The 16,693-nt window shown below is 36.9% G+C and overlaps 1 protein-coding gene across 1 annotated transcript; it reads right to left on the bottom strand.

The window, feature by feature from the left end:
* Positions 1-8,495: 8,495 nt before the first annotated feature.
* Positions 8,496-16,655, bottom strand: LOC106667956 (proteasome inhibitor PI31 subunit). Its single transcript, XM_014396293.2, has 5 exons — positions 16,318-16,655; positions 16,103-16,252; positions 9,281-9,576; positions 8,939-9,085; positions 8,496-8,737 (listed from the first exon to the last, which is right to left on the bottom strand). Exons 1-5 carry the CDS (start codon positions 16,453-16,455, stop codon positions 8,608-8,610), a joined length of 861 nt encoding a protein of 286 aa, XP_014251779.1. The 5' UTR covers positions 16,456-16,655; the 3' UTR covers positions 8,496-8,607.
* Positions 16,656-16,693: the final 38 nt, after the last annotated feature.

Raw genomic sequence — 16,693 nt, forward strand, 5'->3', positions numbered from 1 at the left:
CCGAAACAGTCGGTTTCCGCTGGAACTGAACGTAGATTGCATTTCTGTTTTGACGATATTACATATTTTTCTAATGTTCATTATTTAACAATAAATTGTCTCTTATAGAGCAAGGAAATCCTTCACTTTCTCTCACTCCCACTCACCTGTAATAGTTCATTATACGTAAGTTCTTCCCATGGAAGAGCAGATTCAAGAATGCGATATAGAAATTTTGAGTTTACCCGGCTTTCGCTTCGGATCTCGACAATGTTCGTGGATATCGGACTCCAGGGCTGGAGAGAGTCCGTTTAAAACTGCAAAATCATATTTTGTTACCTAGAGTTTTTACTATGTGAACAAATGAAAAGATGCCCTATGATGAGGACAACGCAACAAACGAAAAAGGGATGAATCAAAACGACCAATGATACTGTAAAACCGAAATAGTAAAAAGACAGCTTTTAATTTGTAAGATTTCCTCCTGCGGTCTGCGGGATGATGAACCTTCAGTTTGATAGTTACCTATCAGCTTGGTTTGCTTATGCCCGCTGGTTATAACACTGAAGATGGAAATATATCGAGTCGCGTCTGACAGACCAACCTAGCAAAATAACGAAAAACTGGTAAGAATCAGATAAATAAATACTGAAGTTGTTTACTGTTTATATCAGCTAGTCGAAAATAATTTTATATAATCAGCTTTATATATACTACTCGTATCTAGGTAAGGTTAAGTATTTATCCCTTCTTATATTCCTAACACACCACTGGACATGGTGAAATATCGAAACGCCTCTAACAGAATAACCCAGGGAGGACATACAGACCAAAATGTTTGAAAACGACCAAATAAATAACAACAGAAACTGATGAAATTGTAATTTGATGCTTAACTTACCTGCGTCTGGATGTGTCTCCCTGATTCCCTGCGCTACTAAAGATGACGAACCGTCAAAATGCGTCTGATTGGCTAACACAGCGAGGATAGGCAAACCAAAATGACGTGAAGGATCGAATTACTTATATTCAGCTGCTCTAAAATAATATTATATTAGCAATCAGGGTTATATAAACTACTTGTATGTATATCTCTGACACACCACTGAAGAAGGCGAAATGCGAAAACGCGACTGGCAGACCAATCATCGAAGATAGACAAATCATAATGATCGGAAACGACCAAATAAATAAAAACCGAAGCTCATCAACCTGTAATTTGCTGATTAAGTTACCTTGGTTTGGGCGAGTGTCTCCCTCCTTATATCCCTGACACACCACTTTAGATAGCGAAATGTCGAAACGACAAACCAAGCCAGCAAGGATAGAGAGGCGAGGATAATCGGTAAGGATGAAATATATAAACACTGGAAGTTTTTGACCCTTTAATTTGGTCATTTGCCTGGGTCTGCATGAGTGTCTCCCAGCTTATAACCCTGACACACCACTGAAGTTAGCGAAACCCGTCTGACAGACTAAAACAGCGATGATAGGCAGACTATAATGATCCGAAATGACTAAATAAATAAGAACCGAAGCTGATCAACCTGTAATTTGATGATTAAGTTACCTTGGTTTGGGTGAGTGTCTCCCTCCTTATATCCCTGACACACCACTTTAGATAGCGAAATGTCGAAACGACAAACCAATCCAGCAAGGATAAAAGAGTTAATCAGTAACAATGAAATATATCAACAATGAAGCTTTCGACCCTGTAATTTGATCATTTGTCTGGGTCTGGATGAGTGTCTCCCAGCTTAAATCCCTTGACACAATACTGAGTTGGGCGAAACGCGTCTGACTGACTAAAACAGCGATGGTAGGCAGCCTATAATGATCCGAAATGACCAAATAAATAAAAACCGAAGCCGATCAACTTGTAAATTGATGCTTAACTTACCATAGTCTAGACAAGTGTCTCCCTGCTTATATCCCTGAAACAACACTGAAGATGGCAAAATGTCAAAACGACAAACCAATCCAGCAAGGATAGAAGAGATAATCAGTAACGATGAAATATATCAACAATGAAGCTTTCGACCCTGTAATTTGATCATTTGTCTGGGTCTGGATGAGTGTCTCCCAGCTTAAATCCCTGACACAACACTGAGTTGGGCGAAACGCGTCTGACAGTATAAAACAGCGATGGTAGGCAGACTATAATGATCGCAAATGACCAAATAAATCAAAGAATAATATCCAAAGGAACATTTTTTAATTAAATAAATATTATTGCATTTAGACATCAAATCATAAAAAATTATAAACTTTCATAGTATCTAGTAGGATAGAACCTTCTATTGTGGCTTTCTTTAGATGGAAAGGTAGCTTATGAATCTATTTAGGGTTTACTCTCTGTCCAGGCTATTGTTCAGATTTTTTCGGTTGACAGAGCACCCACTTCTCATCACTCTCCTGAAAATAAATCGCTTCCATTCCGTCCAATTTTCCAAGAATACGCTCAATAAAATTTTATCGGCTGGCTTTCAGCTATTTTTCATCAGGTTGATGCTTCGATGTCTTTTCAGCATTTGATGGTTGGAATTTTGAGAAATGTTTAGAAAATATTTAATAAAAATAGTGGTGAATATGAAAAGAATGGTTTTGAAGGGCTGCGGTTACTGCTTTCAACTCATGTGCAATTCCACGTGTGTTTAATAGGGTTGAGGTTTCATGAGGGGAGAAGGTGTGAGATCAAGTTCTTCCCTGGAGGGTTGGGCAATCTTTTAAAAAAACGTACTTATCCTACGATACGAAACACTTTTTCTTAACATAACTAATAAACATAAAAAGACTATCTTCCTTGAACTTACAAATTTGATTCTCGAGATGTTGATGGCCATCTGTCTGATCATCAACCACGAACTGCCGCAATTATTCCCTTGTTTCGTTAAAACGTGCTAAACCACGAGACCCTTTGTGACAGACGGCCGCAGGATCGACTCACTCGTGACCATGGACGCCCACTCTGTATAACTTCAACTACAATGTTTTTTTCACAGTTTAGTATATATACAATGAAATTATTTAAGAGAGTAATTACAGAAATTACTTTAAACTTTAGAGTTGGGGGTATTTGTTAAATTTTGGCAAAATGAGATATGTGCATATTCCAGACTTTAGACCTGAAAAATTGTGCATAAATTATAAAGTAAATAAGAAAATATTCTTATAAGACAGAAGGAGGAAAAGGTTATTACAAAAATTGATTTTATATTTAAGGTCTAAACTTTAAAATCGCAATCCTGAAAATTTGTTCTGTACTTATCCATGAACAACTTTCATCATCGTTGTAATTGCGACATTGGACGTTTAAAAAAATTCTGTCTGGGATCAAATCACGATTATTACCATTTAACATAAACGTTGTTATGATTTGTTAGTTACCGTCTTAGTGTATACTAGCTGATTTTGTCAGTCAGAAGCGTTTTGGCATTTTGCCTTCTTCAGTGGTGTTTCAGGGTTATAAGCAGGGAGACACTAGTCCAGACCAAGTGAACTAAGCATCAAATTACAGGTTGATCAGCTGCAGTTTTTATTTATTTGGTCGTTTCCGATCATTATAGTTTGCCTGCCATCGTTGTTTTGGTCTGTCAGTTGCGTTTCGCCAACCTCAGTGATGTGTCAGGGTTTTAAGCAGGGAGACACAAATCCAGATCCAGGCAAATGATCAAATTACAGGGTCAAAAAATAAACTTCCAGTGTTCACATATTTCTTCGTTACCGATTATCGTCGCCTCTCTATCCTTGCTGGCTTGATTGTCGTTTCGACATTTCGCCATCTTCAGTGGTGTTTCAGGTAAATTAAGCGTCAATTTACAGGTTGATCAGCTTCGGTTTTTATTTATTTGGTCATTTCCGATCATTATAGACTGCCTACCATCGCTGTTTTAGTCTGTCAGACGCGTTTCGTTAACTTCAGAGGTGTGTCAGGGATATAAGCAGGGAGACACATATCCCAACGCAGGTAAATTAAGTAACAAATTACAATTTCATCAGTTTCTGTTTTTATTTTCTTAGTCTTTTTCAAACATTTTGGTCTGTATGTCCTACCTGGGTTGGACTTTTAGAGGTGTTTCGATATTTCACCATGTCGGTGGTGTGTTAGGGACATAAGCAGGGATAAATACATATCCTTACCTACATACAAGTAGTATATATAAAGGTGATTGCCAATATAAAATTATTTTAGAGTAGCTGAATATAAGTAATTCGATCCTTAACGTCATCTTGGTCTGCCTATCCTCAGTAGTGTATCAAGGATAAAGCAGGGAGACGCACATCTAGACCCACTTAAGTTAAGGATCAAATTACAAGCTTTTTAACTTCAGTATTTAATTAATCGAGCTAACCGGTTATCTTGGTCTGTCTATCCTCGCTGAGTTGACGGGTTTTGGCATTTCGCCGTCCTCATTGCTGTCCTCAAGCAGGGAGACACTCGTCCAGACTAAGGTAAGTCAAGCATCAATTTACAGGTTGATCAGCTTCGGTTTTAATTTATTTGGTCATCTCGGATCATTACAGTCTGCCTACCATCGCTGTTTTAGTCTGTCAGACGCGTTTCGCTAACTTCAGTGGTGTGTCAGGGATATAAACAGGGATACACTTATCCAGACGCAGGTAAGTTAGGCATCAAATTACAGGTTCCTCACCTTCGTTTTTATTTATTTAGTCGTTTGCGATAATTATGGTTTATCATCGATGTTTTGGTCTGCCAGATGGGATTTCTTCATACTCAGAGGTTAGTCTGGGATATTAGCAGGGAGGCACATTTACAGACTTACGTTCAAGTAGTTTATATATAGGCAATTGCCAATATAAAATTGTTTTAGTAGCTGAATGTAAGTAATTTGATCCTTAAGGATCACGTTGATCTGCTTATTCTCGATGGTTTATCAGACACATGCCGTCTTCAGAAGTATAAAGGTAAAAAGCAGTAAGATACACATCCAGACCCATGTAAGTTAAGGATCAAATGACAGGTTCATCAAATTCAATGTTTATTTATGTAATCTTACCGATTATCTTGGTCTGTCTATCCTCGCTATGTTGACCAGTCAGATGCGTTTTGGCATTTCGCCAGCTTTCGTGATGTGTCTAGGGTTATAAGCAGGGAGAGACACACCAGATAAGTTAAGCATCAAATTACAGGCCCATCAGCTTCGTTTTTATTTATTTGGTTGTTTCAGATCATATTTGTCTATCTATCGATGTTTTGGTCTGCCAGACGCGTTGGGTAATTTCGCCATCTTCAGAGGTGTGTCAATGATATAACCAGGGAGACATATTTACAGACCTACGTACAAGTAGTTTATATAAATAAACCTGATTGCGAATATAAAATTATTGGTATAGTAGTATAAAATTAGTCAATAGTTCAGTCATGGATTGTCGTGAAGAAAGAGACGACGAGTTTGTCCTTGAGTCTTACGGTTAAATGTACCATCTGTATACCATGAGGCATACCAAAATGACCCAAATTTTTTTGACCCATCGTTTCTATTCTGAAACAAAACGGACTTATTATCCTTAAAATCATAGAATTCACGCTAATTGATTTACAAAATACTGTATCGAAGAGGGCTGTCAAGGATGGTACCTCCAGACAGAATCCTTTGTTTTACATTAGAATATTTTAAACTTTACAATTTCACTGCTTTCTCACCAGTCTAAGGACATTCAAATGTAAAGGGGCGTAAATTTAAAATCGGGACAAAAGTGAGAACCAAGAGATTTGTAAAATGCATTGAAAATTGTTAAGGGAGGACTTCAATAGGACTGTTATTACCCGGGAAAGTGAAGGAAAGTAGGATCACGTCTCTTTTTTCTTTCTTTCTCACTTCCATTGCGCACTTGGCACCTTCCTATTTATCGACAGATTAGTCCTTCGGCACGTCTCATTTTAAATTGTTCATCCTTTGTTTAAGCGAGACCTCCGAAAGCCGGACGGCCGGATATTGAAACTTTTGCCAGGAGTCGGTCAGCTTTTACTCTATACATCTTGGACTGCGAATTTAAGCAAAAATCATTTGAACAAAATTTTCTGTAAATGTGTTCAATCAAGATCTTATCCAAGCAGTTCATTTCACAACTTAAGCACCAGTACGGTTTGAAAGCTCACTTTATAAACGAAGACGTTTCGTCCGATTAAATGCAAAGATTGCTGGTTTTCATTTCATCGAGACTTTTTAATTTTTTAATAAGACCATCTCTTAAGTGGACTACGAGTTTCACTAGAAAACGCTAGAACGAACAATTCCAACGCGTAATCATTTAATCTAACTGTCAAGACGAGACCATTTGAACTCTCTTTTCAACTGCAGAAAACAAGAACGTGATCTAGATCAGGAATGTAACGATTGGTGCTTGATTACGTGAAAGTGATACAATTTTTTCCTCTAAGGGCAAACCTCTTTCTTCCTCATAGTTATTACTTTCCCTTTCGTCTCGTTCTTACGGCCATGGTTTGTTAATTAGTCGATGTTATCCCTCATGCTAAATGTTTATTTTGTAAGTTCTCATCAATGGCAATTTATTGATAATTTCATTAATTATCATGGTGTTTCTCAGAGAAGCGTCCTAAGACCAATCATGTTTCAGCTTGAAAACATAACACTGCATCTCTATTCTTGAAACAACAGCAACAGAAAAATGTCCAATGTGAAAGAGGCCTACAAGAAACACAAAACTTTCTGGAAGCAAGAACCACTGTTTTCATTTTGTTTGTAGTCAAATCTATGGGGTTTCAAAAGTAGTCGACACAACAAAACCAAACTTTTCATATTGCTACTTCACTACTTTTATAGCAAATAAATATTTTCCAAATATTTCTCAAAAAATCGAATGATCAAATGCTGTAAAACTAGCAGAAAGGCAGCCGAACATATTTTCAGATTTGGACAATTTGATGGAATCAAAGTAATTTATTTTCAAGAGTGGGTCCTGATGAGAAGTGGGTGCTCTAACCTCTAAAATAGCTCAATAAGCCACCTTTTAATCTTAAGAAAGGTACAACAGGGCGTTCTATTCAGTTGGATTCAATGGAATGTTTTAATTTCTTATGGGTTAAATTGATAGGCAATAAGTGAAATTGAAATTTATTTTTTACTTACTTGTCATTTCCATTTATTTTTTGGTGTCAGATGCGTTTTGGCATTTTACCATCTTCATTGTCACAGATACACACACATCCAGACCCAGGTAAGTTATGGATGAAATTATAGGCTCAACAGCTTTAATTTTTAATTATTAGGTCGTTTCCAATCATTATGGTCTGTCAGACTCGAGGAAATTTTGCCATCTTCAGTGGTATGTCAAGGAAATAAGCAGGGAGACACACATCCAAAGAGGTATATAAGCTGATTGGCAATACAAAATTATTTTAGAGTAGCTGAATGTAAGTAATTTAATTCTTACCGATCATTTGGGCTGCCTATCCCCGCTGTTTTGGTCTATCAAGACTCGCTTTAAAATTTCACCATCTTCAGTAGTTTGTCAAGGTTATAAGTAGGGAAATACACATCCAGACCCAGGTAAGGTATGGATCAAATTACAGGCTTGTCAGATAGTTTTTATTTATTAGGTTGTTTACGATCATTATAGTGTCAGACACATTGTGGCATTTTGCCATCTTCAGCAGTACGTGAAGGCTTTAAGCAGGGAGACACACATCCCAGATAAAGAGGTATATAAGCTGATTGGCAATACAAAATTATTTCAGAGTAGCTGAATGTACATAATTCAATTTTTACCGGAAATCTTGCCTATCATCGCTGTTTTGGTCTGTTAAGATACATTTTGGCATTTCATCATCTCCAGTAGCGCATGAAGGATATAAGCAGAGAAATATACATCCAGACCTAAGTAAGGTAAGGATCAAATTACAGGCTCATCAGATTCAGTTCTTATTCATTTGGTCTTTTCTGATCGTTATCATCAAATCATTGAAGTTTTGGTCTGTCAGATATATTTTACCCTTTTTTCAATCATCCGTTTTGTCGAGCATTTAACATTTTTATTGTCAGAACTTTTAATAAAACAGCTATAACCTAGAAAATGGAATATTTTTTTATGAATGTGTCATTAAATAAACCAATGATTTACTTAACATTTTAAACACTTGTACCTTTGAAAATTTGTCCATTAGTTTGTAAACTTTATGTCATCCAGGACGCAAAATTTAAGGCCACCTTATTGTTGTTTTATTATCCCCCCCCCCAATGGATCAAAGTTGCCTGTGCATTTTTCCACCTTTTCTCGAATTTTTCCCCTTCTCAAATTTCAATTGACAAGACCTTGCTTGGATAGACGTGTTGTTTTCCAGATGATTTGCTAAATATTGTTCAGTTTTTGAGAATTGAACCATCTTATTTGCACATTTTTAAGGGAATCTGTAATTTTTATTAATTTTTGGGTGTTTCTTTTGGTTTGACAGATTATAATTAGGTTAATTTTTTTCTATTTATTTTGCGATTTTAATACACATATATTTGTTCGTATATAGAAAGACAAATATATAAAATTTGACAAAAAAATAAGTAACTATATTGAACAAGTAGACTAATAAAGCAGGTATTTTTAAAAATTTATTTGTTATGATGAAAGAAGTCATATGAAAGTTGTGAATGTTTACATGAACATTCCGTCGAATCCTGGTGGTTGAAAGTGATCTGCATCTGGTGGGGGCCTTGGCCTCTGATCGGGTCGACCTCGTGGTGGTCCAAACGGATCAAACCTTGCACCAGGAGGCACAGCACCCCTGAAAAATGACATAAATACAAAAGAAGACAAAAAAAAAAAAACAAAAAAAAAAAAAACAAACCTCGGAAGACCTCCAGGTATGCCNCCGTCCGTCAAAATTCAAACTGGCGTCTCATCGTTCCGTTCCTTATCAGCGGGAGGGTCCAAAAAAAAAAAAAAAAAAAAAAAAAAAAAAAAAAAAAAAAAAAAAAAAACAAACCTCGGAAGACCTCCAGGTATGCCAGCACCGGGATCCATAAAACCACCTGAACGAGGGTCCAACGGATTAAAAATCATGCCTCCCCCCCTGCTGAATGGGTCCAAATCACTACGACCGACCCTTAAAGGATCCCTCTCAGGGTCGACCCTGCAAAATGGTTCATAACAGAGAATGTAGGCTTATATGGAATGTAACATTGTGTCTGATTTAGTTTGGTTAAAAAAAGTAATAACAAAAAGTGTAAATAAATATTAAATAAATTACTAGATACAGGAAAGGCATTTATTTGTACAGATAAAAAAGCAACACATGATTGTAAAAAAAAAAATAAATGTAACTTACCAAAATGGATCAACTGCAGGCTGTCCAATGATACGTCCAGGATTAATCGGTGTAGGTATATGAGCGGGCAAAGTTGGAGTGCTCTGGGATGTGCCGACACTGGTACTCTGTTTGTTTGTCTGTGTTGTGGCTTCTTTGTTGTTTAATGTGTCCTTGTGCGGCTCAAGAAGCTCTGTCCTAACTTTGTCTATGACCTGTCTATAATCCTCTAGCAACGAAGTGACAGGCCCTTTCAAGCTTTTGACTGTATTCTGTGCATTGAAAGCCACGTTCGATACGTTCAAGTCATTCCCTTTCTGCAAATAAATCAGGTGTAAATTAAAAATTATATTTAATAGTTAAAAACTAATTTCTAGAGAGTACATGCATGCACTATGTATGTAGTAAATAGGTGATGAGATAGCTCAAGCGGTAATTCTTTGTACTTGAGAACAACAATTTGTATTTTTTATAAGAATAATTTTTAAAAATGATTTTATTCAGGATTTTAAGAAAAAGTGAAAATTTTAAGACTACTGCACACACTTTTAGATTTCTAATATTTATTCTTTTTGTTTTAAATTTGTGTTGCTTCAATAGGTACATACCTAGCTTTTTAAATTAAAAAACTGTTTCAAGTAGTTATTCCGTTTGAATGCCATTTTCATCACCTTATTCATTAGTGCCATCTAATTCCGGGAAGAGTGTGAGCGAATATTGTATTTTGCACCTGGAAAAGCCCCTAATTATGTTCTTATATCTTTAAACGAAAGCTCTTTTAAAGACATACATATCACGCAATCGCAAGCCCTTGTATTCTCTTGGTTCAAGGGCTGAGAAACAGGAGCGGCTTGGTTCAGTTTTGGCTGTGCCCCTAGCAATTCGGACTTTACATTATGTATGACTTGCTTATAATCGTTTATTAGCTTTTCAAGGGATCCGTAAATGGCATTCACAGATTTCTCAACTTTAAAAGCAACCGTTGAAACGAACATATCTTTCTCCCGCTAAAAATAATTAAACGCATACTATTAAAAATGTAAGAACCATCGATAATTTTGATTTTTCAAATATGCTAATTGTTATGTTTTTAATGACCGCATAAATTAGAAATAAAATGACCGTCAGTGTTTCAATTTGTCTCAGACCCCATTGCGTCGAAATTGCGAAATCCCATCATGTAATTATGATTACAAAGAAAATAAAACTTTACGAATCTTGTTAAAAAATGAAAATAAAAATTGATAATTTTCAACATTTCTTCTATAATTGCCTATGGCATTAGGTAGGTTCATCAAGGAATTTCAGGCAATGATGCAGTAGACATAAAGGTAGATAGAGGAATTCTTATTTAACATAAAGGTTTAAAATTTCTTAAAAAAATTGGTTTTAACAATAGCCTGCCGCTATTGGGGGGGGGGTCTAATGTCATGAGGAAATTTTAACGACATCCTAGCTTAACGGGAGCCTTGCGACAACACAGACAAAAATCCATTTTGTGATGTAAATTATGACCACACATTAAAAAAGTACTAAAAAAGCAATAGGACTGCTTGTTAAAACAACCCAATGGGGGTAGAGGAAATCATATCCAATAGAAGAATTTGTAACTGTAAAAAAAAAAAAAAAAAAAAAAAAAAAAACTGTAAAACACTGCGTTTTACCAACAGTCTGGCACTAAGATGGTCCCAGAAAATGAGACAGCAGATATCCTTGCTTACTAGGGAGCCTCTGAAAAATATAAAGCCCTATGTATGGGCCAAAAATATACGTATATTAAAAAAAAACTTAAACGAAAGGAGTTAAAAAACTGGGTTTGACCAATAGCCTGATGGTCTCAGGTTATGAGGGATTTTGGTAATAGGGCAGCTGACATCTAGATAAAAAGGGAGGCTTGGAACAACAAGAACACAATAAATGCTGGGAATATATGTAAGTGAGAAGAAAGAAAAGGAATATTCGTTAAAACATACCAATGGGAGATCGAGGAAATCCTACTTAAATGAAAGGTGTTCAGAAACTGGGTTTGATCATAGTCTGATGGTCTCATGTTATGAGGGAATTTTGGTAGTATGGCAGCAGACATCCTAGATAAAAGGGAAGCTTAGAACAACACATAGACCCATATTAAATTCACATAAAAAAAGGAAGGAAAAAACAACTGGAATTTTGGGTGACTAAAGAACACACCAAATACTGGAAATGTATGTAAATATGAAGAAAGGAAAGGAACATTCATTAAAACAACCCAATGGGACATAGAGGAAATCTTACTTAAATCAAAGGAGTTAGAAGGGAGCAGACATCCTAGATAAAAGGGATTCTCAGAACAATAGACCCATATTATATTCACATAAAAAAAGAAGGAAAAAACAGGTGGAATCTTGGGTTACTTACAAGTTTAGTTACAACTTTCACTGTGAAAATGTATACCTAAGCATGATGTGAACAAAAAAGGAAAACTTACAAAAACAACCCAATGAGAAAAAGAGAAAATACTGTTGAACAGAAAGGCATAAAACAATCAACAGATAGGCAATAGCCAGGGAAAGGCACTGGTACTCAGTAAAACCATTCTTTAGCTATGCAGATCATGATGACCATTGAGAAAAATTCTTTACTTCATAAAAGAAAAGATATTAACTACAGCAAAGTTTAGGTGCAAAAGGGATGGCTAGATAGGTTAACAATTTCATCAGCGATTAGTCTGTGTGCTTGTAAAGGACAAACACACAGCAACCGGTGAGAAGAAGCAAGTCGAAATTATCAGAATGGAGCTACCTAAACCACCACTTTTTAAAGTGTTAGAGAAAGTGTCATCGAGGTCAACAGCAAATGGATATCACAGAGGCAGTTGGTGTTTCTCAGAGCTTGGTCTCTCGGGCTTTAGACCGATTTGGGGAGACTGGAAGTGCCAATAGGAGGCCTGGTAGTGGAACTCAGCGCAGACGCTAAGGGAGGTCAAATATTGTCACTACTGCAAGACAGAACCCTTTCCATACTGCCCACCAGATCCTGAATGAAGTACAAGATGTTTTAGCAAGGCCTTTATCAATACAAATGATTGTAGTTTGGCCTCACATCATATTCTTCTTTGAGACGACCTGGAGCAACAGCCCGCCACCAGCAATTCAGGAGAATATGGTGCAGAGAGCGCCTAGAGAACAACAATTGGAATACTGTTATGTTTACTGATGAGTCACGTTTCTGTCTGTATAGTGATAGAAAGGTGCCAAAGAGTCTACCGAGTACAGGGAATGTGTAAAATGCACCAGTGCTCCCTACATGGGGGAGCCCATCCCTAAGTATGGAGAAGGCGGTGCAATGGTTTTGGCTGGGATTTACACTGGCGGACGAACTGGACTCCATACTGTTAAAGGCAACCTCACCGCAGTCCATTATGTTCAAGAAATACATCCCTCAAACCAGTGATCTCATAGGCAGGGATTTTCGGTTTCTGGATGACAATGGCAGACCTCATAGAGGCAGAGTTATTCATCAGTATTTAGACAACCTGGGAATTTCCAATCTGCCCCTTCCCCATTGTCTCCAGACCTCAATCCCATTGAGCGTATGTGGGATGCGTTGCAGAGAATGATTTTCGATCACCATCCACAGCCAGTTGGCCTGCAACAACTGAGTGCAGCGTTGTGACATCTATGGTGTGAAATTTCTTATGAAATTATTGACAACCTTATTATGCCTAATAGGTGCACAGAGGTTTTACCTAATAGGGAATACACGGTATTGTTTAAAAAAAATATTGTGTCCAATAAACAAAATTATGGAATAACCTTTTGTTATTTTTCCAAATCCCTTAATTAAATTTAACAATTAACTTCTATTAAATTTTAATGCAATTTTTAATTCAAATAAAATAAAAATGCTATGGAAAAGAAATACTACAAAATTGGCAATATTCCTATTCTTTTTTGAGCAGTTTTTGTTATCAGGATTTAAACATGGAAAAAAAAAACACGAAGCAGTTATGACTCTTTCAGACATGGTGGCTAGTTGAATGGACGGGTGTGTCAAGGAGTGTAGCCCAAGTAGCAAATGATAGGAACCACCCCAACCCTTTCACACGCAATCAGCTCGACTGCCCAGGCAGGTGACCAGCAGGCACAAGTGCTGCTCACGTTCTTATCCCCGTTGGTTGAATCAAAACAAAAGACACAGCGTGGAGGTCGACAGATTCCTCCTCAAGATTGTACAGATTCATTCCCAAGGTTGAGAGTTTATCAACACATAACTCCCTATGAAAACTGATACTTAGTGAAATTAATTCCTCAAATATGTACTCACTAATGACCTCAAAATAAAGAGTTGTAGAAGATGAAAATAAAAGATCACTTCTACTGGCTATGCCTACTAATATCATGGATGTATCAATGATCTGTTGAATTTAATGACGGATTTCAACCAAGACAATGATATTAGCGATCAATTAGGACTTGGTGACCCCACAGGTGACGCCTCTAATGTCGCACATTTCGTAGAGGCATGTTGTTGCAAGGTGTATAATAAAATAGTACAATATAATAAGTGCAATGATGACTCTAGCTTAAATTATGTATATACAAGTGTATTTGTGAGTACATTTTTACTGTTTTTGTAAAAAATTGTTTACAACTGACAGAAATGTTGATTGTAGGACCTGAGAATGACCTAGTGGGTTAAAACCGGTCAGTAATTGGGCATTGAAAGTCTATTTATTGTGGCCTGATATCATCAACCTTCTAAACAGAGTATTAAAGCTGAGGCCCACAACATCCCACCAGTTATTGGATCTACAAATAATCATTAATTAATGGCCATTAAATACCACTCGTTACTTATATCTATGAGGTGAAATCTGTCTCCCCTGTATCCGATGTCCAAATAACCATTAATTAACTGTCAGGTTAATTCAACTTTTAATAAGGCAGTCTACACAGTACTTGGATTAACCACCCATGGATGGACATAAAGAATTGTTAGGGTTGGTTATATCTAAAAGGGCACATCATTGGTTTAGTGTGCTGACTGTGACCTACATAACCACGGTGCACAAGATATTTTAATAATCTGTATTGATGAATTAAAAGGCTTTCCAGAAGCCATTGTCAGTATTTTTCCACAGACAGAAGTTTCAGCTATGCGTGGTTCATCAAATTTGCAATAGCTCTGTTATATATTGCCAATAAAGATCAAAAAGGGTAGCTATCAACAATGCATTGCCTGATGTAGAAAATTGAGACAACAATCTTGCTTAGCTTATTTCGTCCTGCACCAAAAGAGGTAAATTCATTCCAAAAATGTTGCTGTTGATTCACGCATTATGTAAAATGAAGTACGTAAAAAGAAACACTCACCCTAATTATGGTCAATATTGGCTTTAACGTTGCAACTAATTGCTCTGAAAAATCAGCTTGTTACGAGAATCAGCTATCACAATCCCTGAAACCAAACCTAGTCCAATCGCGGCAGCCGGCCCTTGATATAAATGCCAGTATAATGATAAATCAAGATTACATCCAAACAGAGAAGCCTAATAACGACCACGTCAACCTCTACCAGATGTTTGATATTCAGCAACACAAGCATCTCCAGTACTTAACTGATCAATAAACTCAAGTAGATATTGATTGGTAGAATTAACAACTGGCTTTACAATTGTGTTTCCTCGTCTTACTAAACCGTAAATTCATTCATAGTCTAGTAAATCCTTTTTTATCTAGATCAGCATAAGCTGTCATAGCTCCAGTGGGATCAGTGTTGCTGTCATGATTAATTGATGAGTTTAAATTCTGTGCTGTTGGCCTTTTTCTCATAATTTCAAACATTGATGTATCCCAAACGTTGCTCATCAATGATCACTAGTGCTAATGAATTGCATTCTACCTGATTTTGGAAAATTGCGTGGGTACCAATTATCATTGCTACTTCTCTTGCAAATAGCTTCTTGATGGATCAATCCGGATTTTTCTTTTTGTTTACCTGATAACCAACCGACTTGGATATAAAGTGGTTCTAAACATTTCCGCAATACATTGACTGTTAATTAAATACCACATGTTACTTATCCCTGCGAGGAGGAATCTGTCTGCCCCTTTCTCTACATCCTAACTGATGAAATATGACAGATATGTCAACGGTTGTCAAAGATTAAGGTTTGAACAGCATACTTTTATGTTAAGGTTAATGAATTTTGTTTGACAATCCAATTTAATTCCTCTAGCTTTAAATGCCACACGTTACTTACACCTGCGAGGAGGAATCTGTCTGCCCCTTTCTCTACATCCTAACTGATGAAATATGACAGATATGTCAACGGTTGTCAAAGATTAAGGTTTGAACCGCATACTTTTATGTTAAGGTTAATGAATTTTGTTTGACAATCCAATTGAAAATGATCCAATCGGTTGAAACCGGTCGGTAATTAAGTCAATTGGACATTGAAAATCTATTTATTGTGGCATGATATCATTAAAAATCACACGTTACTTGTACCTGCGAGGAGGAATCTGTCTGCCCCCTTCTCTACATCCTCATTGATGAAACATGACGGATATGTCAACGACTCTCAAAGGTTAAGGTTTGAACCACATACTTTTATGTTAAGGTTAATGAATTTTGTTTGACAATCCAATTTAATTCCTCCAGCTTTAAATGCCACACGTTACTTATACCTGCGAGGAGGAATCTGTCTTCCCTCTTCTCTACATCCTCACTGATTAAATATGTCGGATATGTCAACGGCTGTCAAAGGTTAACGTTTGAACCGAATCCTTTTGTGTTAAGTTAATGAATTTTGTTTGACAACCCAATTTAATTATAAATTAAATAGAAGAAGGTCCATACCAAAAGATTGAACACGATGTTTTCAGCAACAGGGACACCCCTGAGAACGTAGAGAGAATTGTCGTGGACGTATCTTATCGAGTAGCTCGACCCTGCGTTCCATCCTTTCGGCAGGACCTCCGAGCTCGGCTCGTTCCCAGTCAGCTCTCTCTGAAATATTAAACAATTTTATTTTAAAAAGAAAAAAAAAAAGAAAAAATTATATTTTGACTTACCGAGTCTCCCAGCCCGATGCATCTGTACCCGTTCCTTATAAGCACGTAGTGTATGACAAGGGTGAGTACGTCCTCCTTCTTGCGTATGTCGTTTTCGGACACGGCGTAGATCAAATCCCAACCGAACAAATCCGACATTTTTCTCCTTCGATAAAAACAAAAAAAAGAGAAAAAAATGCCGTCCGTCAAAATTCAAACTGGCGTCTCATCGTTCCGTTCCTTATCAGCGGGAGGTTACCACGAAAACGGCTTTCCATACTTCCACCTTCCTTCACTGAACGATTTTCAAGTCATTTCGTCCCATTCCGGGCGCTCTGTTGTATAAGAGAACATGTGTTTTGTTTAAATATTCTTTTTGGAGAATTTTCTAAAAGCG

The sequence above is a fragment of the Cimex lectularius genome, unplaced genomic scaffold, assembly GCF_000648675.2.
Source record: "Cimex lectularius strain Harlan isolate CLEC.00 unplaced genomic scaffold, Clec_2.1 scaffold67, whole genome shotgun sequence".
Taxonomy (NCBI): Eukaryota; Metazoa; Arthropoda; class Insecta; order Hemiptera; family Cimicidae; genus Cimex; species Cimex lectularius.

Bases quoted from the DNA above. Each gene is read 5' to 3' on its own strand.
- LOC106667956 (XM_014396293.2), bottom strand. From the start codon at position 16,455: ATGTCGGATTTGTTCGGTTGGGATTTGATCTACGCCGTGTCCGAAAAC. The intron at 9,577-16,102 runs GTATGGACCTTC...ATTTATTTGCAG, and splicing joins ACATCGTGTTCAATCTTTTG to AAAGGGAATGACTTGAACGT. The intron at 9,086-9,280 runs GTAAGTTACATT...ACCATTTTGCAG, and splicing joins CCTGCAGTTGATCCATTTTG to GGTCGACCCTGAGAGGGATC.